The sequence below is a fragment of the Prenolepis imparis genome, unplaced genomic scaffold, assembly GCF_030444845.1.
Source record: "Prenolepis imparis isolate NDT839.2.m4 unplaced genomic scaffold, iyPreImpa1.0 SCAF_342, whole genome shotgun sequence".
In the NCBI taxonomy this organism is placed as follows: domain Eukaryota; kingdom Metazoa; phylum Arthropoda; class Insecta; order Hymenoptera; family Formicidae; genus Prenolepis; species Prenolepis imparis.
In genome coordinates, this window is record NW_028141500.1 from 1 (window position 1) to 18,863 (window position 18,863).

The window sequence follows — 18,863 nt, forward strand, 5'->3', positions numbered from 1 at the left end:
AAGCAGTGGTATCAACGCAGAGTACTAGAGAGAGAGAGAGAGAGAGAGAGAGAGAGAGAGAGAGAGAGAGAGAGAGAGAGAGAGAGAGAGAGAGAGAGAGAGAGAGAGAGAGAGAGAGAGAGAGAGAGAGAGAGAGAGAGAGAGAGAGAGAGACTGGATAGTGTTGGATGGGGGAAAGGTATGGTACGCGGTATCACGAATCTCGCCGTTATCACGGGAAATCCTGAGTGATTTTTGGAGATGGATGAAATCACGGATCTCGCCGTTATCACGGGAAATCCTGAGTGATTTTTCGGGATGAAAGAGAGAGGGAGAAGAAGGTTTAGAGTTGGATTGATAGCACTTGCGCAAAAGGAGATAAAGAAGATGGCTTTATCTTAAATCCAAGAATTATTTTGATACGGGGTGAAAATTGTACTTTATCTTTTTCCTTTGTTATATACATATATGTGTGTCTTGACTTACTGTTAGTAGAGTGCGTTGTTAATTGCTGCAGGGTTCTAGTCTGGTGTGGTCTTCCGGACTTCCACTATGTTTTTTCTTCACTTGCACTCTAACGAACGTCGAAATTCGAATTGAAACCGGATTTCGAAATTGAAAGTATAAAGGTCCGAAGAGTCTAGATACGATCTCGGATAGCTTATACACGGCAAACTGCGCTCGAAAGTTCGGACTAAAAATCTCAATCTCTCGAGGAATATCGCGGGTATATAAACCTTCTTGCTCCTCCTTCCCGTTAGTTTGTTAATATTTCCTGACGAATAGGGAATTTTTCAATAACGCCCTTTCAGTCCCGGAGTCGTCTCTTGACTTTAAAAGTTTATCGGGATTGGTCAGGGCTTTTGTTTAGGGCCCTAGGTTTTGACCAATGGAGAATTTGTTGAGGTTTATATTTTTATTATCCTCTCGAGATTATCTCGGTGATCTGTCAGGCGGCATTTGTTTGGATTCGGTTATCGTTGTTAGTCTGGTAAAATTTTATTCGTTTTCAAGTGGAAGTTTTCTTCTAAATTTTTATTGATTTTCAAGTGGAGATTTCCTTCTAAAAAGTTTTTATTGCTTTTTAAGTAAAATTTTCCTTTAAAAGAAAGATTTTTATTGCTTTTCAAGCGCGAGTTGTCAACTAGTCAAAGCGAGAATTTCAGACACCGCGAGTTACATCTGGTATTTATCTCTCCTTTTTTTTTTTTTATTTTTATTTTTACGATTAACCGTCTCCGGTCAGCTGCTTCGCCTGCCAGATCATAGTCTTATTCCCACGCCTGTGATTTTTCAATCATCGCCTTGCATTCTTTGAAAGAAAAGAATCGTGGAGTCCACAGGACGTAACAGAATCTTCAATATCAAAATAAATTTTTTATATTAATTTTAAAGTTATTTTAATTTTTTCGGAATATGTCGATATGTAAAGAAAAAATGCAACAAAAGCTTGATATTTGTATTGCTTTGAATAAAAATCGCAATAAAAATAATATATTGCAATATAGTGAAAGGAAGGTACCTGGATATCTTTATGTTTAGCTAATAATAATAAAGCAAAGGTCATAGCCATCGCTGTAGTATCGTGACCCTGTAATTATCGTGCATCATTAAATGTGGTTAGATAATGTGACAAAAAATTAATTAAACAGTACAAATAATTACTTCAAACATAAAAGTATCGATTTCCTCCCTGATATCGAAATCGGTCAAGAAACCTTCTCTAGCTGCCATTATTAAAAGATCCAACATGGCTAGTCGCTTTTTTTTAACTAGATATAAAAAGCATAGCATTAATCTCATTTTTGCATGTCTCACTTTAATTATTTAAAATCATTATCCATTACTCTGTTACAAATAATTTAACTATACGACAGACGTATGTTGCATTATTACATATTACATGCGATTATGCGTTTAATATAAATTATACTTGTAATATAAATTATTACAAGTATAATTTATAATATTTAGATTGCGCAGTCAATCTTTAATTAGACTCTCTGATTAGACTCTTACGATCTCTTACATACATCCGAACACTTCTGCATCCTCTATCTCTGTTCCATTGTCATTTTCAAGATTTTTCAAGTATTGATTATTGGTACGTTCATGATAAAGTTTTCTATCCGCGATGATCTGAATGATATTAAATTTTTTATTAATTAGCAATAGCGAGCAGTCTTATAATTATATATGTTAATAGCATGAGTTATTAATATTTATGATTAATCACATAATGTTGCGGTACAAAGATTGAGAAATTTATTGTAATTTTACATAAAGGAGAGAGAGTTTAAGGAATCTCAATTAACATGTTTTACATACTTTTTCCGTAAATCCGTGCAATATTTTCAAAATCTTTTTTTGCTTCCTTCCTTGTGGCGACAATGCGAATAACAAATCATTACGGATCCAAGGTCTCACTAATCTTAACCGTACAGTAAAGTTAAAAGAATTATAGATGTACACATTAATTTTAAATATACATAAATTACCTATAAATCATTAGTTCAATTATCTCGTGAATTGCACTTCGATACTGTTGTTGAATTGTTTCACCAAGTTTTTGCAGAGAGATGCCCATAGCTGTTTCTATATATGTATTTATTATATATGAGATCGAAAATATAGTCCATAATTAATTATTACTGACTATTTCTTTGTGCATAAAAAACGCATATTATTTTTATTTTTATATAGAATTATAATACAGAATTTTTATACGGAACAATAGGAATCTTACCGCATATCGCGTTTAGCGTATGTTCACTAATAAATGGTATTAAATCTTTTACAACTGTCCCTTTGACATCTTTCAAAGATTTTGTCATATAATCTCCCTCCTTGATCAAGATATCAACAAACTGATTTAATATATCGAAATGGAATGCTGGTGTTAATAATTTTCTTCGCGTTTGCCACTTAACGCCTATATAATATAAAAAATCAGAATAACGTAAAATAGTACGATAAAATACAAATATATAATATATAATATATTATATTATTATATATTTCAGTTTTATGTTTAATTGTGAGCATTCTTAAATAATATTATTTATCTTAAATTAATTTTTTTTATATCGCAAAATTTTGTTTTTAATCTTTTTAATCTATTAAACTTTTTTCTCTTGCAATCTTTACGGATTTGCAAGCATCAACGTGAATTTAATTATTTTGTAATTAAAACTTTACGAATTGGCACACACATAGACAAAAAATTTATTAAAATTTATTAAATGTTTATTACTATAATAGTTTTTTTAAAATTGAATCATCTATTTAATTCAAAATACACGTACATGGTAAAATTAATCATTATGGTGTTTGCAACTTTTTTTATAAGTTATAAGTTTATAAGTTTACAATGAAGAAGTTGTAAATGTTTACCCCGTTTAAGATAATATTTAATTATCATATAATATTTAATTATAAAATTATATTTGATATCTTTTGACGGAGAGAGGTTGTGTATGATAACAGGCTGTAATAATAAAGTATACACGTTTATATATCATGTTACCTGTGCTAGTGAGAAGACCTGTACCGAACCAAGGATGTAAAATGTCATACAGACGACTTTTTTCGATGTGTTTGGTGTTGCTTAGTATCATCTGAAATCACCAAAAACATATTACGATAGAAACATCAATTTATTATAACATTAAATCATAAATACACAGATAATTTAATTAACTGTATCTCAAATTATTGTTTAATTTCAATTGAGTATCTCCGATAATATTTTCTTTCATTTTTTTAAGAAATATTTTTCTATAAATCAAAATCTTCTTGTGAAACAAAAATGCAAGATTTCTAAATCTAGCTGAAATCGTAATGTCTTAAAGAGAATTAAATTTTTGTATTACCTCGACATCATCTGGATGACGAATAATTATAACAGGTGTAAAGAGAGTCCAGAATTTTACAATGGGATAATACTCATCAGATAAATAACTCAATAGTTTCCATTGTTCTTCTGAAAATATAAATATGGTTACAAAAATCTTTGGGGGATTAATTTTAATGTTACTATATCTTTATTTAGATACCTTAAAAACAAATTTTTGATAATTATGAATATAGATATTATTGCAAAGAGAAATGTTGATAAAAACTTGAATGATTATTTTATAAATAATTACCATGCAATAACATTTACAGATATACGTTCCAGGATTTATAAATTTAACTTTTGCTTGAATGTGTACACGAAAGACAAGTTGTTAATGTTAATTAATCTAAGTAGATTAGAAATTTTGTACTTGCCTGGTGAAACATGGAATTGTAATACATTGCCAAAAATCGGATGGCCCGATGGTCCCGGTATAAGATTAATCAGTCGACCATTTTTTCCACGATGCACGTAATAATTATATATCAATAAAATAAAAATGGATAATAGCAATAAACTAACAATAGCGATAAACATTGTTTCTTGACGTAATGTTCTCAACCGACTAATTAAGCTCAATCTTCTCTGCTTCTAATTTCCTCGATTCTTGGATCACATGTGTCATAAAATAAATAATATTTGCTTTACGATAAAACTGATAATTGCCTTGATATCTTAAATATGTTAAACGTAAACAGAATTGGATATTATAAAATGTTATTTTACACAAATACTGCCCATTATCTGACAGATATGATACGACCATCAACATTGAAACGCCACTCAAATGTATAAAATGAAATCGCAAGTCTCGTTAAACAGAGACACGCACGAAGTGAAAATGAAAATCTAAGATACCTTTCTAATCTACTTCTATTTATAACCGTTCTTCAGTTCAAGAACATATCGATAGTCAGAATTTATCTTAAGAGGCAGAAAAATTTCATTTTGATTAAAGACCATAAACAATATTATATTTATCTAAGAAAGTAAGAATGATAATTGTTTATAGGATATTGTTTCAAGATGGTATTTCAAAAGTAGGAGAATAAATACAAAAAATATACTTTTCTAATTTTGACTTATTGTTAGATTAACATAACCAAAGTTTATCAAAATTGGAGGAGACATTTGTGTCACTTTCTTTATCAGAATCCTTATCTCTCGCTTTCTCTAATATATTGTAAAATTTTACTTGATATATAGAGCACATAAGAGTTCGATACAGGATGAAGAACGAGAACAATAAAATTTCAACTTACGATTAGTATAGCTTTTGTTTAATCGATAGACAGTTTATCGCCATTATTATATGCTTATTTCTTAGTCAGACTATAAGAGTATATCCACAGAAATTTGCATGACGCATAAACATATACGTAAGAAACTTGATTTGTTCATAATGTATGCATAAGAAAATAAACCAATCAAATCATCTCATGCACACGCTTATGCGCCTATGCAAGTTGTGTGGATATAAGCTAAAGTTTAATGATTAGTTCGCATAATCATCTTACAACTGCTACGAAATGATAGTAGAATATTAGAATAGATAAGGATTGATAAGCTTCGATATTAAAACTGGTACACAGAGAGAATTTTTTCTTAGAATTTACTCTGAAAATCATGGTAATCGTGGGACAATATGGTATAGAAAGAATTTTATGAGAATTTCTCTGATTAATATTTATCACAATAAAAATAATATCTATTACAATAAAATATAAAATATGTTTGATCAATTTTACTATGCAGTTTAGTTCTAAATTAAATTCTAAGAGAAACTCTCAGTGTAGTTAGCTAATTATAAGTTTTGCATCGACACATTATATCATTAATCTAATATAACCTAGACGCTTAGTTCATATCAATGAAAAATATTAACATTGAAACCAACGTATAAAACAAGATGTTAAGTTAAGTGTCACGTAAAAAAAATTGTTGTGCAACAGAATATAAAGTGTATGTTTTTGTTTAAACCTAGCTTTTTATTCTGCAAATATAATGTTAACACGTTTGAAAATTGCGTTTATTAGAATTAAAAAAATACGGGTACTATAAAATTTTATTCTTTTTAGTAACATGTTTTTAAAATATTAATAATATTTTATAATAAAAAAAAAAACGGTAGGAAACATACATTTCACAGAATTTTATTTATACTTAAAATGCGATAATTATAAAAAGGATTGATAAAATTTTTTGCAACATACTGTAATAAAATGTTACATCATATACAACGAATAATAACATACAACTTACACTTTATTAAACTATCTTTGAGTTTTAATTGCGTGAAAAAAGCTTTCCTATACTTATATGTATGTATCTTTTATATAAAAAAGTTTTATATTAAAAAATATTGCATAATAATATTGTCCAACTTGTATAACCGCACATGCTGTTACAACTGCGTTTTAAAAGAACTATTACTAATTATAATGAAATTTCGACTTTTGTAGCTGTTATAATAAACTTTTGTAAATGTTATAATGAAATTTTTGTAATAGTTTTGTAATTGCTATCATTTTTTGCATATATAGAGATATAAGATATTTTCTTACTATAAGCAATCTATGTTAGGTTCATTCACATTTTTAATCATAAAGAAAATGTTTTTATTTTTACTTTGTCGAACAAAATGCAAAGAAACAGAGAAACTTATTTTATTAGCTTCATACATATTTTTATTACGATTACAGATAACGACAAGAGATATGCACGATGAATTTGAATGTGGATCTGACTTATAAGTCATCTTGTGTGCATATTTTTATGATTAAATATAAAGTTTATATATATCACATATATATTTTTGGTTGAACATATAATATATATAATAATTTTTTTTATTTTTGCAATATATATCAACTTCTTACTCTCATGTGGTATCCGTGTTTCAAATGACTGTTCTCATCTTATTGGAATAAATCTTACACGAACCGGATGAGAAGGACGAATTATTAAATCGTACTTGAATTGAACATTTTTTATATTATCTACTGGCTCCAAATAAAAATTGTGCATTAAAGGAGCTATCATAGCCTTCAACTCCAGCAGACCGAATCGTTGACCTGTAATTCCAAGAGTGTTAAAATTTATCGATAGGAAAAAAAAAACGAAAATCGCAAATTATTTACCTATGCAGTTCCTCGGTCCAGCACTGAATGGTAAATAAGAATAAGGATGACGATTCTGAATCTTCTCGGGTAAAAATCTATCCGGATCAAATACTTCTGGATTTGGCCAAAAATTGGGATCTCTATGAACTCCATAGATATGAAGAAGTAATATAGTTTCAGCAGGTACGACATATGACTCTAGAAAGCGTATTATAAAATTAGATGCAATTACAAAAATAAGAAATTCTTTTGAGAAATGAAATGTATATAATATTATATTGTATTCTTGAAATGAATCATATCATATTATATTCTTAAAGCAGTTAAACTTTCGTTCAATCTTATTTTACATTCGATAAAATACTCCGTGTAATGTAATATTTTCGAAGATATATGCAGGAAAATAGTGATTAATTACGTAATTTTACGTCTTCCGCAGCTACTCGTGATATTATAAACACACTAGGATACAAACGTAGCGCTTCCTTTAAACATCTTTCTAAATAAGATAAATTTTGCAGCGATCTCATGGTAAGTTTCCCTCCGTTCTCTTGCATCACAGAATCGACTTCAACCCTCACACGTTCCTGTGCCATAATAATTAAAATTTATTCCTCAATATTCTAGTATTTATATGCAGAATAGAAATAAATAAAAAATCTTAATAAATCAAAATTAATTTTTTTTAATTTTTATTTTAGAGACGTATTAATTTTTTTTTTTGTCGCTATATTTATATCAATATTTCGATTTATAGAAAGAAAATATGCAAGGAAAGCTTAATGTCTGTACTGCTTCTTTTAATAAAAATTGTAATAAAAATAATACATCGGTATATATAATGAGTAAAAAGTACCTGGATATCTTTATGTGCAGCTAATAATAATAAAGCAAAGGTAATACCCATTGCTGTAGTGTCATGTCCCTGCAAATAAAGTATTATAAGCTTAGATAATGTGTACAAAAAATTGTAAAAAGATTATAGATAGTACCTCAAACACAAAGGTATCGACTTCCTCTCTGATGTCCAAATCGGACATAAAATTCTGCCGAGATGCCTCCAATAGGAGATCCAACATCGCTAGTCGCTTTTTTTTAACTATAAAAATAAAAAAGAAAATCTTATTTTTGCGTCAATCTCATTTTTGCATGTTATATTTATTATTATATATTACATCGTTCTTGTTTAAAATTCAAAATCTGTTATAAATATTAATAAATTAATTTTATACAGACATATTTTGTATTATTACATGTGATTATGTGTTTAATGTAAATACTGCAAGCATAATTGATAATAATAAATTGCACACACTCAAATTTAAATTAAAATTTCTCGATTCTTATACGTACTTCCAAATACTTCTGCATCATCTATCTCCGTTTCTTTGTCATTTTCTAAGTTTGTCAAGTATCGGCCATTGGTGCTTTCGTGATAATGTCTTCTTTCAGCAATAATCTACATTATATATTATTAAATTTTATAAAATTAACTATTACATTTTTTAAATAATGTGGTATTAAATAATAAGAGCACATTGTCTTTTATCGTAAATATTAATAATATAATGTTATTAATATTTAATCGCGTAATCTTGTGGAACGAAGATTAAGAAATTTAATCTTCAGTAATATGATTAACGTACTTTTTCCGTAAATCCATGCAATATTTTCAAAATCTTTTTTTGCTTTCTTGCTTGTGGCGTCAATGCGAATAACAATTTGTTATGGAGCAAAGGTCTCAGTATTCTAAATCGTAATTCAATAAGGATACATAATTCTGATAATTATATGTGTGTATGTTAATATATATTTTATATTCGTTGAACTACCTATAAATTATTATTTCGATTATCTGATGCACCGCATCTCGATACTGTTGCTGAAATTCACCGAGTTCTTGCAGAGAGATGCCCATGGAAGTTTCTACAAAACATTCTTTATATGTGTACAAGCTCGAATATTCAGTCGCGAAAATTATTACAACTGAATATTTTTTTGTATATAATAAATCGAACATTATATATCTTATACGAACATTAGTATCAATGATATAGTTAAAAATTATATGTGTGTGATGTTCATATGCGAATAAATTCTTTTTCTCTTTTAAACTATTATAATTAAAAATGAGAAATCATCGTACATAATATTACAATAAGAATCTTACCGCATATCGCGTTTAGCGTATGTTCACTAATAAATGGTACCAAATCTTTTACAACTGTTCCTCCTTCTTCAAAGATTTTGTCATACAATCACCCTCCTTGATCATGACATCAACAAACTGATTTAATATATTGAAATGGAATGCAGATGTCAATAATTTTCGCCGCGTTTGCCATTTAGTGCCTTAAATAAAAATAAGAAATAGTGCGATATATATATATATATATGTATGTATATATAATTCAATTGATATATTATATAAGACGTTTTAATGTTTAACTGTCCAATCTTCAAAAAATATTAATTACGTCTTTCATTTATTTTTATATCACAAAATTCTTTCATAAACCTTTAAATCTTTTTTTCTTGACATTTTTACGATAAAATGAGTTACAAAAATCATTTTGAATGTAATTACATATTTTCTAATTAAAACTTTATAAATTGACATAAATAGACATAAATTCAAAATAAAAAGTCTGTTATGTGACGGTGTTTGCTTTAGTAGAAAATCTTCTTTAATTGAAACAACTGTTACTTCTAACTAGTTGAGAATACATATAGCATCATCGCGAGATTATTCTTCAAAATAATCGGGTTTGCAATTTTTTTTCAAATTTATAAGTTAGCGAAGAGGTTGTAAAAGTTCACCGTTTAAAATAATACTCAAATCTAATTATGTAAGATTATATTTGATATTTTATAGGGACTGGCCGATTTATAACAGGTTGTAATAGTAAAATAAGATAATAATAAAGTAGATACGCTTATCGTTGTTAGTCTGGTAAAATTTTATTCGTTTTCAAGTGGAAGTTTTCTTCTAAATTTTTATTGATTTTCAAGTGGAGATTTCCTTCTAAAAAGTTTTTATTGCTTTTTAAGTAAAATTTTCCTTTAAAAGAAAGATTTTTATTGCTTTTCAAGCGCGAGTTGTCAACTAGTCAAAGCGAGAATTTCAGACACCGCGAGTTACATCTGGTATTTATCTCTCCTTTTTTTTTTTTTATTTTTATTTTTACGATTAACCGTCTCCGGTCAGCTGCTTCGCCTGCCAGATCATAGTCTTATTCCCACGCCTGTGATTTTTCAATCATCGCCTTGCATTCTTTGAAAGAAAAGAATCGTGGAGTCCACAGGACGTAACAGAATCTTCAATATCAAAATAAATTTTTTATATTAATTTTAAAGTTATTTTAATTTTTTCGGAATATGTCGATATGTAAAGAAAAAATGCAACAAAAGCTTGATATTTGTATTGCTTTGAATAAAAATCGCAATAAAAATAATATATTGCAATATAGTGAAAGGAAGGTACCTGGATATCTTTATGTTTAGCTAGAAACAACTGTTACTTCTAACTAGTTGAGAATACATATAGCATCATCGCGAGATTATTCTTCAAAATAATCGGGTTTGCAATTTTTTTTCAAATTTATAAGTTAGCGAAGAGGTTGTAAAAGTTCACCGTTTAAAATAATACTCAAATCTAATTATGTAAGATTATATTTGATATTTTATAGGGACTGGCCGATTTATAACAGGTTGTAATAGTAAAATAAGATAATAATAAAGTAGATACGCTTATCCCTAACGTCATTACGTTACCTGTACTTGTGAGAAGACCTCTGTTTAACCAGGGATGTAAACTATCATATACACGGCTTTTCTCGATGTATTTGGTGCTACTTAGTATTGTCTGAAATCACCGAAAATAATATTAAGATAAAAAGCGTCAACATATTATTATAACACACTCAATCGCTCAGATATACAGATACAGATATTTATTAATCGTATTTAAAATTATTATATCATTTAATTGAATGTTTCTGATATTCTTTCTTTTCATATTTTTAAGAAACATTTTTTGCCAACCAACAAAAATCGTTTTATAAAACAAGAATGCAAAATGTCAAAATCTAGATAAATCGTAATGTTTAGAGAAAATTGAATTCCATTTTTTACCTCTAAATCATCTGGATGACGAATAGATACCATGGGAAGGAAAAGAACCCAGATTTTACAAATTGGATAATATTCATTAGTGAGTTTACATAACAGGTTCCATATGTACTCTGAAAAACATATTATAAATGTAGATATAGATATTTTTGTGATTTTGAATTAAATTTCATCATTATTTTTAATGCGTATCTTTACACTATATGTACTTTTACTTATATGTATCGTTTTTTAGATCCATTGAAAACAAACTACTTATGATAATGGAAGAATATTATTGCAAAGAAAAATGTTGATAAGCCTGAATAATTATTTTATATGTAAACAGCATGCAATAATATTGATAGGTATTTGTTCAAAAACAGAATTCATGAATTTGACTTTTGTTTATATATGTATGCGTGTATGACGGCTTGTATGTTCATTAATGTAAATAGATTATAAATTTTGTACTTACCTGGTGAACCACATAGGTGCAATGCATAGCCAACTATCGGATAGCCTGATGGTCCCGGTATAAGATTAAAGAGTCGACCATTTCTTCCATGATGGACGTAAAAATTATACATCAATAAAATAAAAATGGATAATAACAAAATTGTGATAAACATTGTTTTCTTGACGTAATATCCTTGACGGTATAATTAAATTCAATCTTCTTCAGGTTCCTGTTTCTTTGATTCTTGGATTAAAAATTATTGTCACGAATAAATAATATTAAATCAAATTCAAAAATATTAACTCAAAAGTAAAATTCAAGATTATTGTTGTTAATCGAGTTCATAATAGAAGTGTAAGTTTTGTAATAAATAATATTATAAATAAATATTATTTTATTATAATATTATTTATCACAAAACATAAACTTCCCCTTTATATTTAAATATCAAATATGAACTCAATTAACCATTTAAACTAAACGATCATTGAAATGAGTTAATGGTATATTTTCTTTATAATTAATAACTTTAAAGAACTAAAAAATATGATGAATTTGCTTATTTGTAATGGAAAAACATTATTCACATAATAAAGTAGTTATGAATTAAATTAAAACATATTTTAATCGAATATTATCTTTAATAATTTCTTTATTTATTATATAATATAAAATTTCAAGTTTAGATTTGCAAAATCTTACATTAATTATGATATTATTAACTATTATTCAGATTTTATAATAGATTCTTATTAAATGTTATTTTTTCGGGAGTATTTGTATAAAATGACATTTTACCTGATAAAATTACTGATACGTAATCAGTTAAAACGCACCACTCAATATGTTTAAAACAGAATTGCAAATCTCGTCAAGCAGATATACACATGTCTGCATAACAAATCTTCGCGAACTAACGATGCAAGTCTGAGACTTACATTTATAATCCTTCTTCAAGTCAAGAGCATATTGATAATTAAAGTATCATATCTTAAGAGGCAAAATAAATCTATTGAAGTCAAACAATATTATATTTATCTAAGAAGAAAAGAATTATTGAGTTAAATTATTTGAAAATGTGACTCGATTTAAAGTATTTATTTAAAACAGCGTTTTTTTCGTTTAAAAATATTGTTTTTCAAAATCAAGATATTAACATCAATATTAACGATGAAGAAAAAAAAAATTTTACATTTTTAACAAATTTTCACCAAAAAATATATATATTTTTCGATATATCGTGATTGAATATTTTAAAGCTTTGTCAAAATTCGAAAGGTTCAGTAGATAAAGGACGATCCAGAGATGTTCATTTATTGTTATGAATTATCCTTAGAAAGATCGAACGTCGCTAATTGCTACTCTTGAATTTTATTTTAATTATAATAAACATAATTATTTTTCTCGGATCAAGTGATCTATTAAAAGAAGAAGACATTATACTCACAATGTACATAACACAAGTGTGACCTTAATAATATGTGACCAAACCTTTGTATTTCGATGAGTTATAATGTTGTAAAAGTCAATTGTTTTAAAGAGCACCTTAAGAAAATAAATAATAAAATATACACTTATTTTGACCTAGATAACATATTCAAAATCCATCAAAATTGGAAGGTAAAATTTTTGCTCTTTTTTTTCGTTAGAAAAAGTCTCATCTCTCTCTTTCTTTAATAGATTGTAGACTTTAATTGATAAAACACATGAGAGTTCGATGAGGGATGAAAAACGATATTAAAATCTCGATTTGTATAGCTTTTATCCGACAGAAAGATAGATTAAGTCAATGACAAAGTCAATTGACTATCTTCTAATACTTGTTTATAGTTCGAAACTGATCTCAGTCAGACTAAAGTTCAATTAGTTAGTTTCAATAATCATTATCTTATTCTTGTAATGTAATAACAGCAGAATATTAGAATAGAGCATACATAGATGATGGTTTGTTAAATATTAGTTTTGCATTTTTATATATCAATTAATCTTAAACAGGCTAGACGATTAGTTTATGCCATTAAAAAAATTAACAGTAAAGTGATAATAACACAAAGAATTGTCAAGCAAATTGTCAAAGACTTATTGCGCACGATAATATTGCTAAAGTGTTTATTTTATTGTTTAAATCTAGAGAAAGACTTTACGTTTTGCAAAAATAATATTAATGCTTTTGAAAATTGCGTTTATTAGAAAAATAATACAAGTTATATAAAATTTTATTCTTTTGACTAACATGTTTTTTAAACATTCTTCTTCTTCTTTAACTTCTTCTATTTCTGCAATACATAAACTTCTTACACTTATGTGGTATTTGTGTTAATTTCAAATGGCTGTTTGCTGAATGGTACGAATTTACACGAACCGGATGAGACGGACGAATTATTATATCTGCCTTTACACTTTATATATCTTATACGAACCGAAATATTATACTTCTTATACGAACATTAGTATCAATCATATTGTTAAAAATTATATGTGTGTGATGTTTATATGCGAATAAATTATTTTTCTTTTCGTTTTAAACTATTGTGATTTAGAATTAAATCATTGTACATAATAGGACAATAAGAATCTTACCGCATATCGCGTTTAGCGTATGTTTACTAATAAATGGTACCAATTCTTTTACAACTGTGCCTCCTTGGTTCTTCAAAGATTTTGTCATACAATCAACCTCCTTGATCAAGACATCAACTAACTGATTTAATATATTGAAATGGAATGCAGATGTTAATAACTTTCGCCGCTTTTGTTACTTAGTACCTAAAATAAAAACAAGAAATAGTGTGATATATGTATGTCTATATAATACAATTGATATATTATATAAGACATTTTTATGTTTAAGTGTCCGATCCTCAAAAAATATTAATTACGTCTTTCATTTATTTTTATATCACAAAATTCTTTTATAAACCTTTAAATCTTTTTTTCTTGACATTTTTACGATAAAATGAGTTACAATAATCATTTTGAATGTAATTACATATTTTCTAATTAAAACTTTATAAATTGACATAAATAGACATAAATTCAAAATAAAAAGTCTGTTATGTGACGGTATTTGCTTTAGTAGAAAATCTTCTTTAATTGAAACAACTGTTACTTCTATCTAGTTGAGAATACATATTGCATCATCGCGAGATTATTTTTCAATATAATCGGGCTTGCAACTTTTATTAAATTTATAAGTTAACAAAGAAGTTGTAAAAGTTCACCATTTAAAATAATACTCAAATTTAATTATGTAAGATTATATTTGATTTTCTATATAGAGACAGGCCGATTTATAACAGGTTGTAATAGTAAAATAAAATAATAGTAAAATAGATATGCTTATACCTTAACGTCATTACGTTACCTGTACTGGTGAGAAGACCTCTGTTTAACCAAGGATGGAACATATCATATAAACGGCTTTTCTCGATGTGTTTGGTGCTACTTATTGTTAGTATTGTCTGAAATCACCGAAAATAATGTTAAGATAAAAACGTCAACATATTATAACACACTTTATCTCTCAGATACATAGACACAGATATTTATTAATCGTATCTCAAATTATTATATAATCTTAATTGAATGTTGCTGATAATCTCTCTTTTCATATTTTTAGGAAACATTTTTTACCAACAAAAACTCTTTTTATAAAACAAGAATGCAAAATTCCTAAATCTAGATAAATCGTAATGTTTACAGAGAAGTGAATTTCATTTTTTACCTCTAAATCATCTGGATGACGAATAGATACAACGGGAAGAAATAAACCCCAGATTTTACAAATGGGATAATATTCATTAGTCAATTTACATAACTGGTTCCATAGATACTCTGAAAAACATATTATAAATATAGTTACAGTAATTTGTTTAAAAATTTACATATCATTATTTTCAATGCGTATCTATACACTATGTGTACTTTTATTTATATGTACCCTTTTTTAGATCCGTTGAAAACAAACTAATTAAGAAAATGGAAGAATATTATTGCAAAGAAAAATGCTGATAAAAGCGTGAATAATTATTTTATCAGTAATCAACATGCAATAATATTGATAGATGTTTGTTCAAAAATAGAATTTATGAATTACACTTTTGTTTATATATGTATGCGTATATGACGGGTTGTATATTCACACACACACACACACACACTCACACACACACACACACACACACACACACACACACACACACACACACACACACACACACACACACACACACATACATTAATGTAAATAGATAATAAACTTTGTACTTACCTGGTGAAGCACGTAAGTGCAATAAATAGCCAATAATCGGATAGCCTGATGGCCCCGGTATAAGATTAATGAGTCGCTCGTTTCTTCCATGATGCAAGTAATACTAATACACCAAAAAATTAAAAATGAATAATAACAATATAGTGATAAACATTTTTTGACGTGATGCCTTCTTTCACCGTTTTATTGAGTTCAATCTTCTGCTTGTTTCTCTGGTTCTTCATACGGATCATACGTGTAAAAAAAAAAATATTTGCTTTATGACAAACTGACAGTTGTTTTGATGCCCTAAATTAAATGTATTAATCGTAAACATGAATAATCATTGAAATGCATTAATCGTATACTTTTTATAGTTTTAATAACTATAAAATAACTTTAAAGAATTATAAAAAGATATGATGAATTTATACATTGCAATAAGAAAAAATTGCGTAATAAAGTTGTAAATTAAATAAGGAAATTTTTGCTTGATTTTGAGATATTACTGTTTCTTTATTTCTACTAAATGTAAGATAAAATTTGAAATAGGATTACAAAATTCGTACAATTATTAATATCAATGATTAATAATGTATTTTAAACATAGATATTATTAATTATTGTTTTATAATAGAATCTTATAAAATGTTTTTTATATAAATACTGGCGATTACCTGATTACAGAGTTTCTGACAATTAAATAAATTTTTTAAATCAATTAAGACACCACATCAATGTTTGAAATGTAATCACAATTCTCGTCAGATCATAAATACACGTGCCAGTATAACAAATCTCCGCGAAATGACAATGAAAATCTGAAACAATATATATAATCATTTTACAGTTCAAAAGGATAAAGTCAAAGTTCCATCTTAAGAGGAAGAGTATAATATCATTTTAATTCAAAAGATTAGATAACATTATTTTTTTGAGAAATAAAAATGATTAATCATTTGAACATATTTGAACTCGAGATTTTAAGTATTGATTAAAATGAAATTCGAGTAAAATAACGATTGTTTTTAAAATTATTCTTTCTCAGAATCTCGAAATATCGACATCGATATTATTGATGCATAGCAAGAAAAAATTTTAGTTCTGTTGATAAATTTTCATTAGAAAAATGCATATATGTGATCGAAAATTCTAACGCTTCGTCGCAATTCGAAAGGTTCAGTAGATATATACAATTTAAAGATCCGAATTAGACAATTTAGTCACTTTATCGCTACGAATTATTTTTTAAGTTTTAATATTTTTAAGTTTACAAACGATGCATGTTGTTACTCTAGAATTATATTTTAATTGTAATAAACGCAGTTATATTATTCGCAATTATATCAGATCGGGATTTTCAATTCTAGAGAGATTTATCTATTTATATTCACAAGTAACATGTGTGACACAAGTATTATTATCTTTTATTTTGATAAGTTTAATCGATAAAAATCGATTTTTTTATCTGTTTCACCGTTTAAGATGAGAATAATAAAAAGGCACATATCTCTTATTTTGATCCATAATAATCTATTAGATCTATAATCTAATATTTAAAGCTGATCAATCGGAGAGAGACGCTTATGTCACTTTCTCTTTGTTGAAAAGCTTCATATCTCTCTTTCTATATCGACAATATCATCATTTGACAATTTCGGTGTAACAATAGTAGAAAATCGGAGTAGAGAGCGTGTAAGGTTTGATTAGATTTGATGATAAAAATTGTAATTACTTGCTAATTATAAGTTTTAAATAGACTCTTATATAATCATTAATCTATTGTAATATAATCTTGACGATTAACTCATGTGTGTCTGTGAAAAATATTTACAATGCAATCCATCCATCCATAATAAAGAAGGAGATGTAGACCTAAGAAGTGCGCGTTTTAAAGTCCATATGAATCGCATGTATTGTTGACATGTACTCTGCCCATAATAAAATTACGATATATAAAATGCGTATAATTTCTTATTGTTTTTGATTGGCATTAACGATTTTATGTTAATAATTAAGTGATTGCACGACGAAAAGACTAACCGTAGTGAGAAATTGTTGATCGTACTATTTAATCTATCTAAATTATTACTTTGCGCATAATAAAATTACGATTTATAAAGTTCGTATAACTTTTTATTGTTTTTGATTGGCATTAATTATATAAATATTCAAATAGAACTAACATCGTAAAAATTAACTTAATACATAATTAAGCAAGAGTCAAATTCTTAAAGAAAATGCATTTGATGTCTTTCAAATAAGTAATTAGAACGATTAAACTTATCACACATCTAATTTAATTAAATTATATAGATATTCAAATGGGACCAATATCGTAAAAATGAAATTATTACATAATGAAGAAATAGTCAAATTTTTAATGAGAATGCATTCAGTGTCTTTCAAATAAGAAATTAAAATGATTAAACTTATAACACATAAAATTTAATTAAATTATATAAACATTCAAATGAGACCAATATCGTAAAAATGAATTAATGACATAATAAAAAACTGTCAAATTTATAATGAGAATGCATTCAGTGTCTTTCTAAGAAGTGATTAAAATGATTAAACTTATCACACATTTAATTTAATTAAATTATATAAATATTCAGATGGAAGCAGTGGTATCAACGCAGAGTACTACATAATATAAAAACTGTTTAAATTCATAATGAGAATGCACTTAGTGCCTTTCAAATAAATAATTAAAATGATTAAACTTATCACACATATATAAAAGAATAATTTTAGATCGTTTTAAAATATTGAAAATTTAAATTTTAAAGCCGCAGACCCCATACGGCGCACAATTATATTACGCAAATTATACCAAAAAGTTAGTAGGCTGTTATGCTAATGGTACCATCTTAATGTGAAGACAATGTACTGTTGTAATATATAAAAGAATAATTTTTGGCTCGTATTATAATATTGAAAATTAAAATATTTTAACAACGGATTCTATACGGCGCGAATTCAATTTACGTATATTAGATTACAATAGTAGTACGCTGTTATGCTGATGGTACCATCTTA

The 18,863-nt window shown here is 27.2% G+C and overlaps 1 protein-coding gene and 2 pseudogenes across 4 annotated transcripts; all 3 read right to left on the reverse strand.

Moving 5' to 3' along the window:
* Positions 1–1,155: 1,155 nt before the first annotated feature.
* On the reverse strand, positions 1,156–5,204 carry LOC145948346 (cytochrome P450 4C1-like). Of its 2 annotated transcripts, XM_083058050.1 has the most exons (10): positions 5,140–5,204; positions 4,252–4,483; positions 3,852–3,961; positions 3,506–3,596; positions 2,726–2,911; positions 2,478–2,574; positions 2,308–2,410; positions 2,013–2,118; positions 1,645–1,751; positions 1,156–1,570 (listed from the first exon to the last, which is right to left on the reverse strand). In XM_083058050.1, exons 2-10 carry the CDS (start codon positions 4,412–4,414, stop codon positions 1,358–1,360), a joined length of 1,176 nt encoding a protein of 391 aa, XP_082914176.1. In that variant the 5' UTR covers positions 4,415–4,483; positions 5,140–5,204; the 3' UTR covers positions 1,156–1,357. The 2 variants fall into 2 exon arrangements, with proteins under 2 accessions (XP_082914176.1, XP_082914175.1); XM_083058049.1 differs by having other exon boundaries at positions 4,252–5,179.
* Positions 5,205–6,547: 1,343 nt separating this feature from the next.
* LOC145948345 (cytochrome P450 4C1-like) lies at positions 6,548–12,527 on the reverse strand (annotated as a pseudogene). Its single transcript, XR_014427338.1, has 13 exons — positions 12,368–12,527; positions 11,588–11,812; positions 11,134–11,243; positions 10,774–10,864; positions 9,170–9,351; positions 8,832–8,925; positions 8,646–8,748; positions 8,353–8,458; positions 7,992–8,098; positions 7,856–7,924; positions 7,418–7,586; positions 7,018–7,197; positions 6,548–6,951 (listed from the first exon to the last, which is right to left on the reverse strand). The product of XR_014427338.1 is annotated as a cytochrome P450 4C1-like (transcript).
* A 1,711-nt stretch (positions 12,528–14,238) lies between these two features.
* On the reverse strand, positions 14,239–15,993 carry LOC145948347 (cytochrome P450 4C1-like; annotated as a pseudogene). Its single transcript, XR_014427339.1, has 4 exons — positions 15,840–15,993; positions 15,294–15,403; positions 14,934–15,030; positions 14,239–14,335 (listed from the first exon to the last, which is right to left on the reverse strand). The product of XR_014427339.1 is annotated as a cytochrome P450 4C1-like (transcript).
* Between the last annotated feature and the right edge of the window lie 2,870 nt (positions 15,994–18,863).

What these genes read in the sequence shown, in the direction of transcription:
- LOC145948346 (XM_083058050.1), bottom strand. Translation starts at nt 4,414, where the DNA reads ATGTTTATCGCTATTGTTAGTTTATTGCTATTATCCATTTTTATTTTA. An exon ending in AGGTCTTCTCACTAGCACAG is followed by an intron (nt 2,912 to 3,505) that starts GTAACATGATAT and finishes TATATTATATAG; the next exon opens with GCGTTAAGTGGCAAACGCGA. An exon ending in TACGCTAAACGCGATATGCG is followed by an intron (nt 2,575 to 2,725) that starts GTAAGATTCCTA and finishes ATACATATATAG; the next exon opens with AAACAGCTATGGGCATCTCT.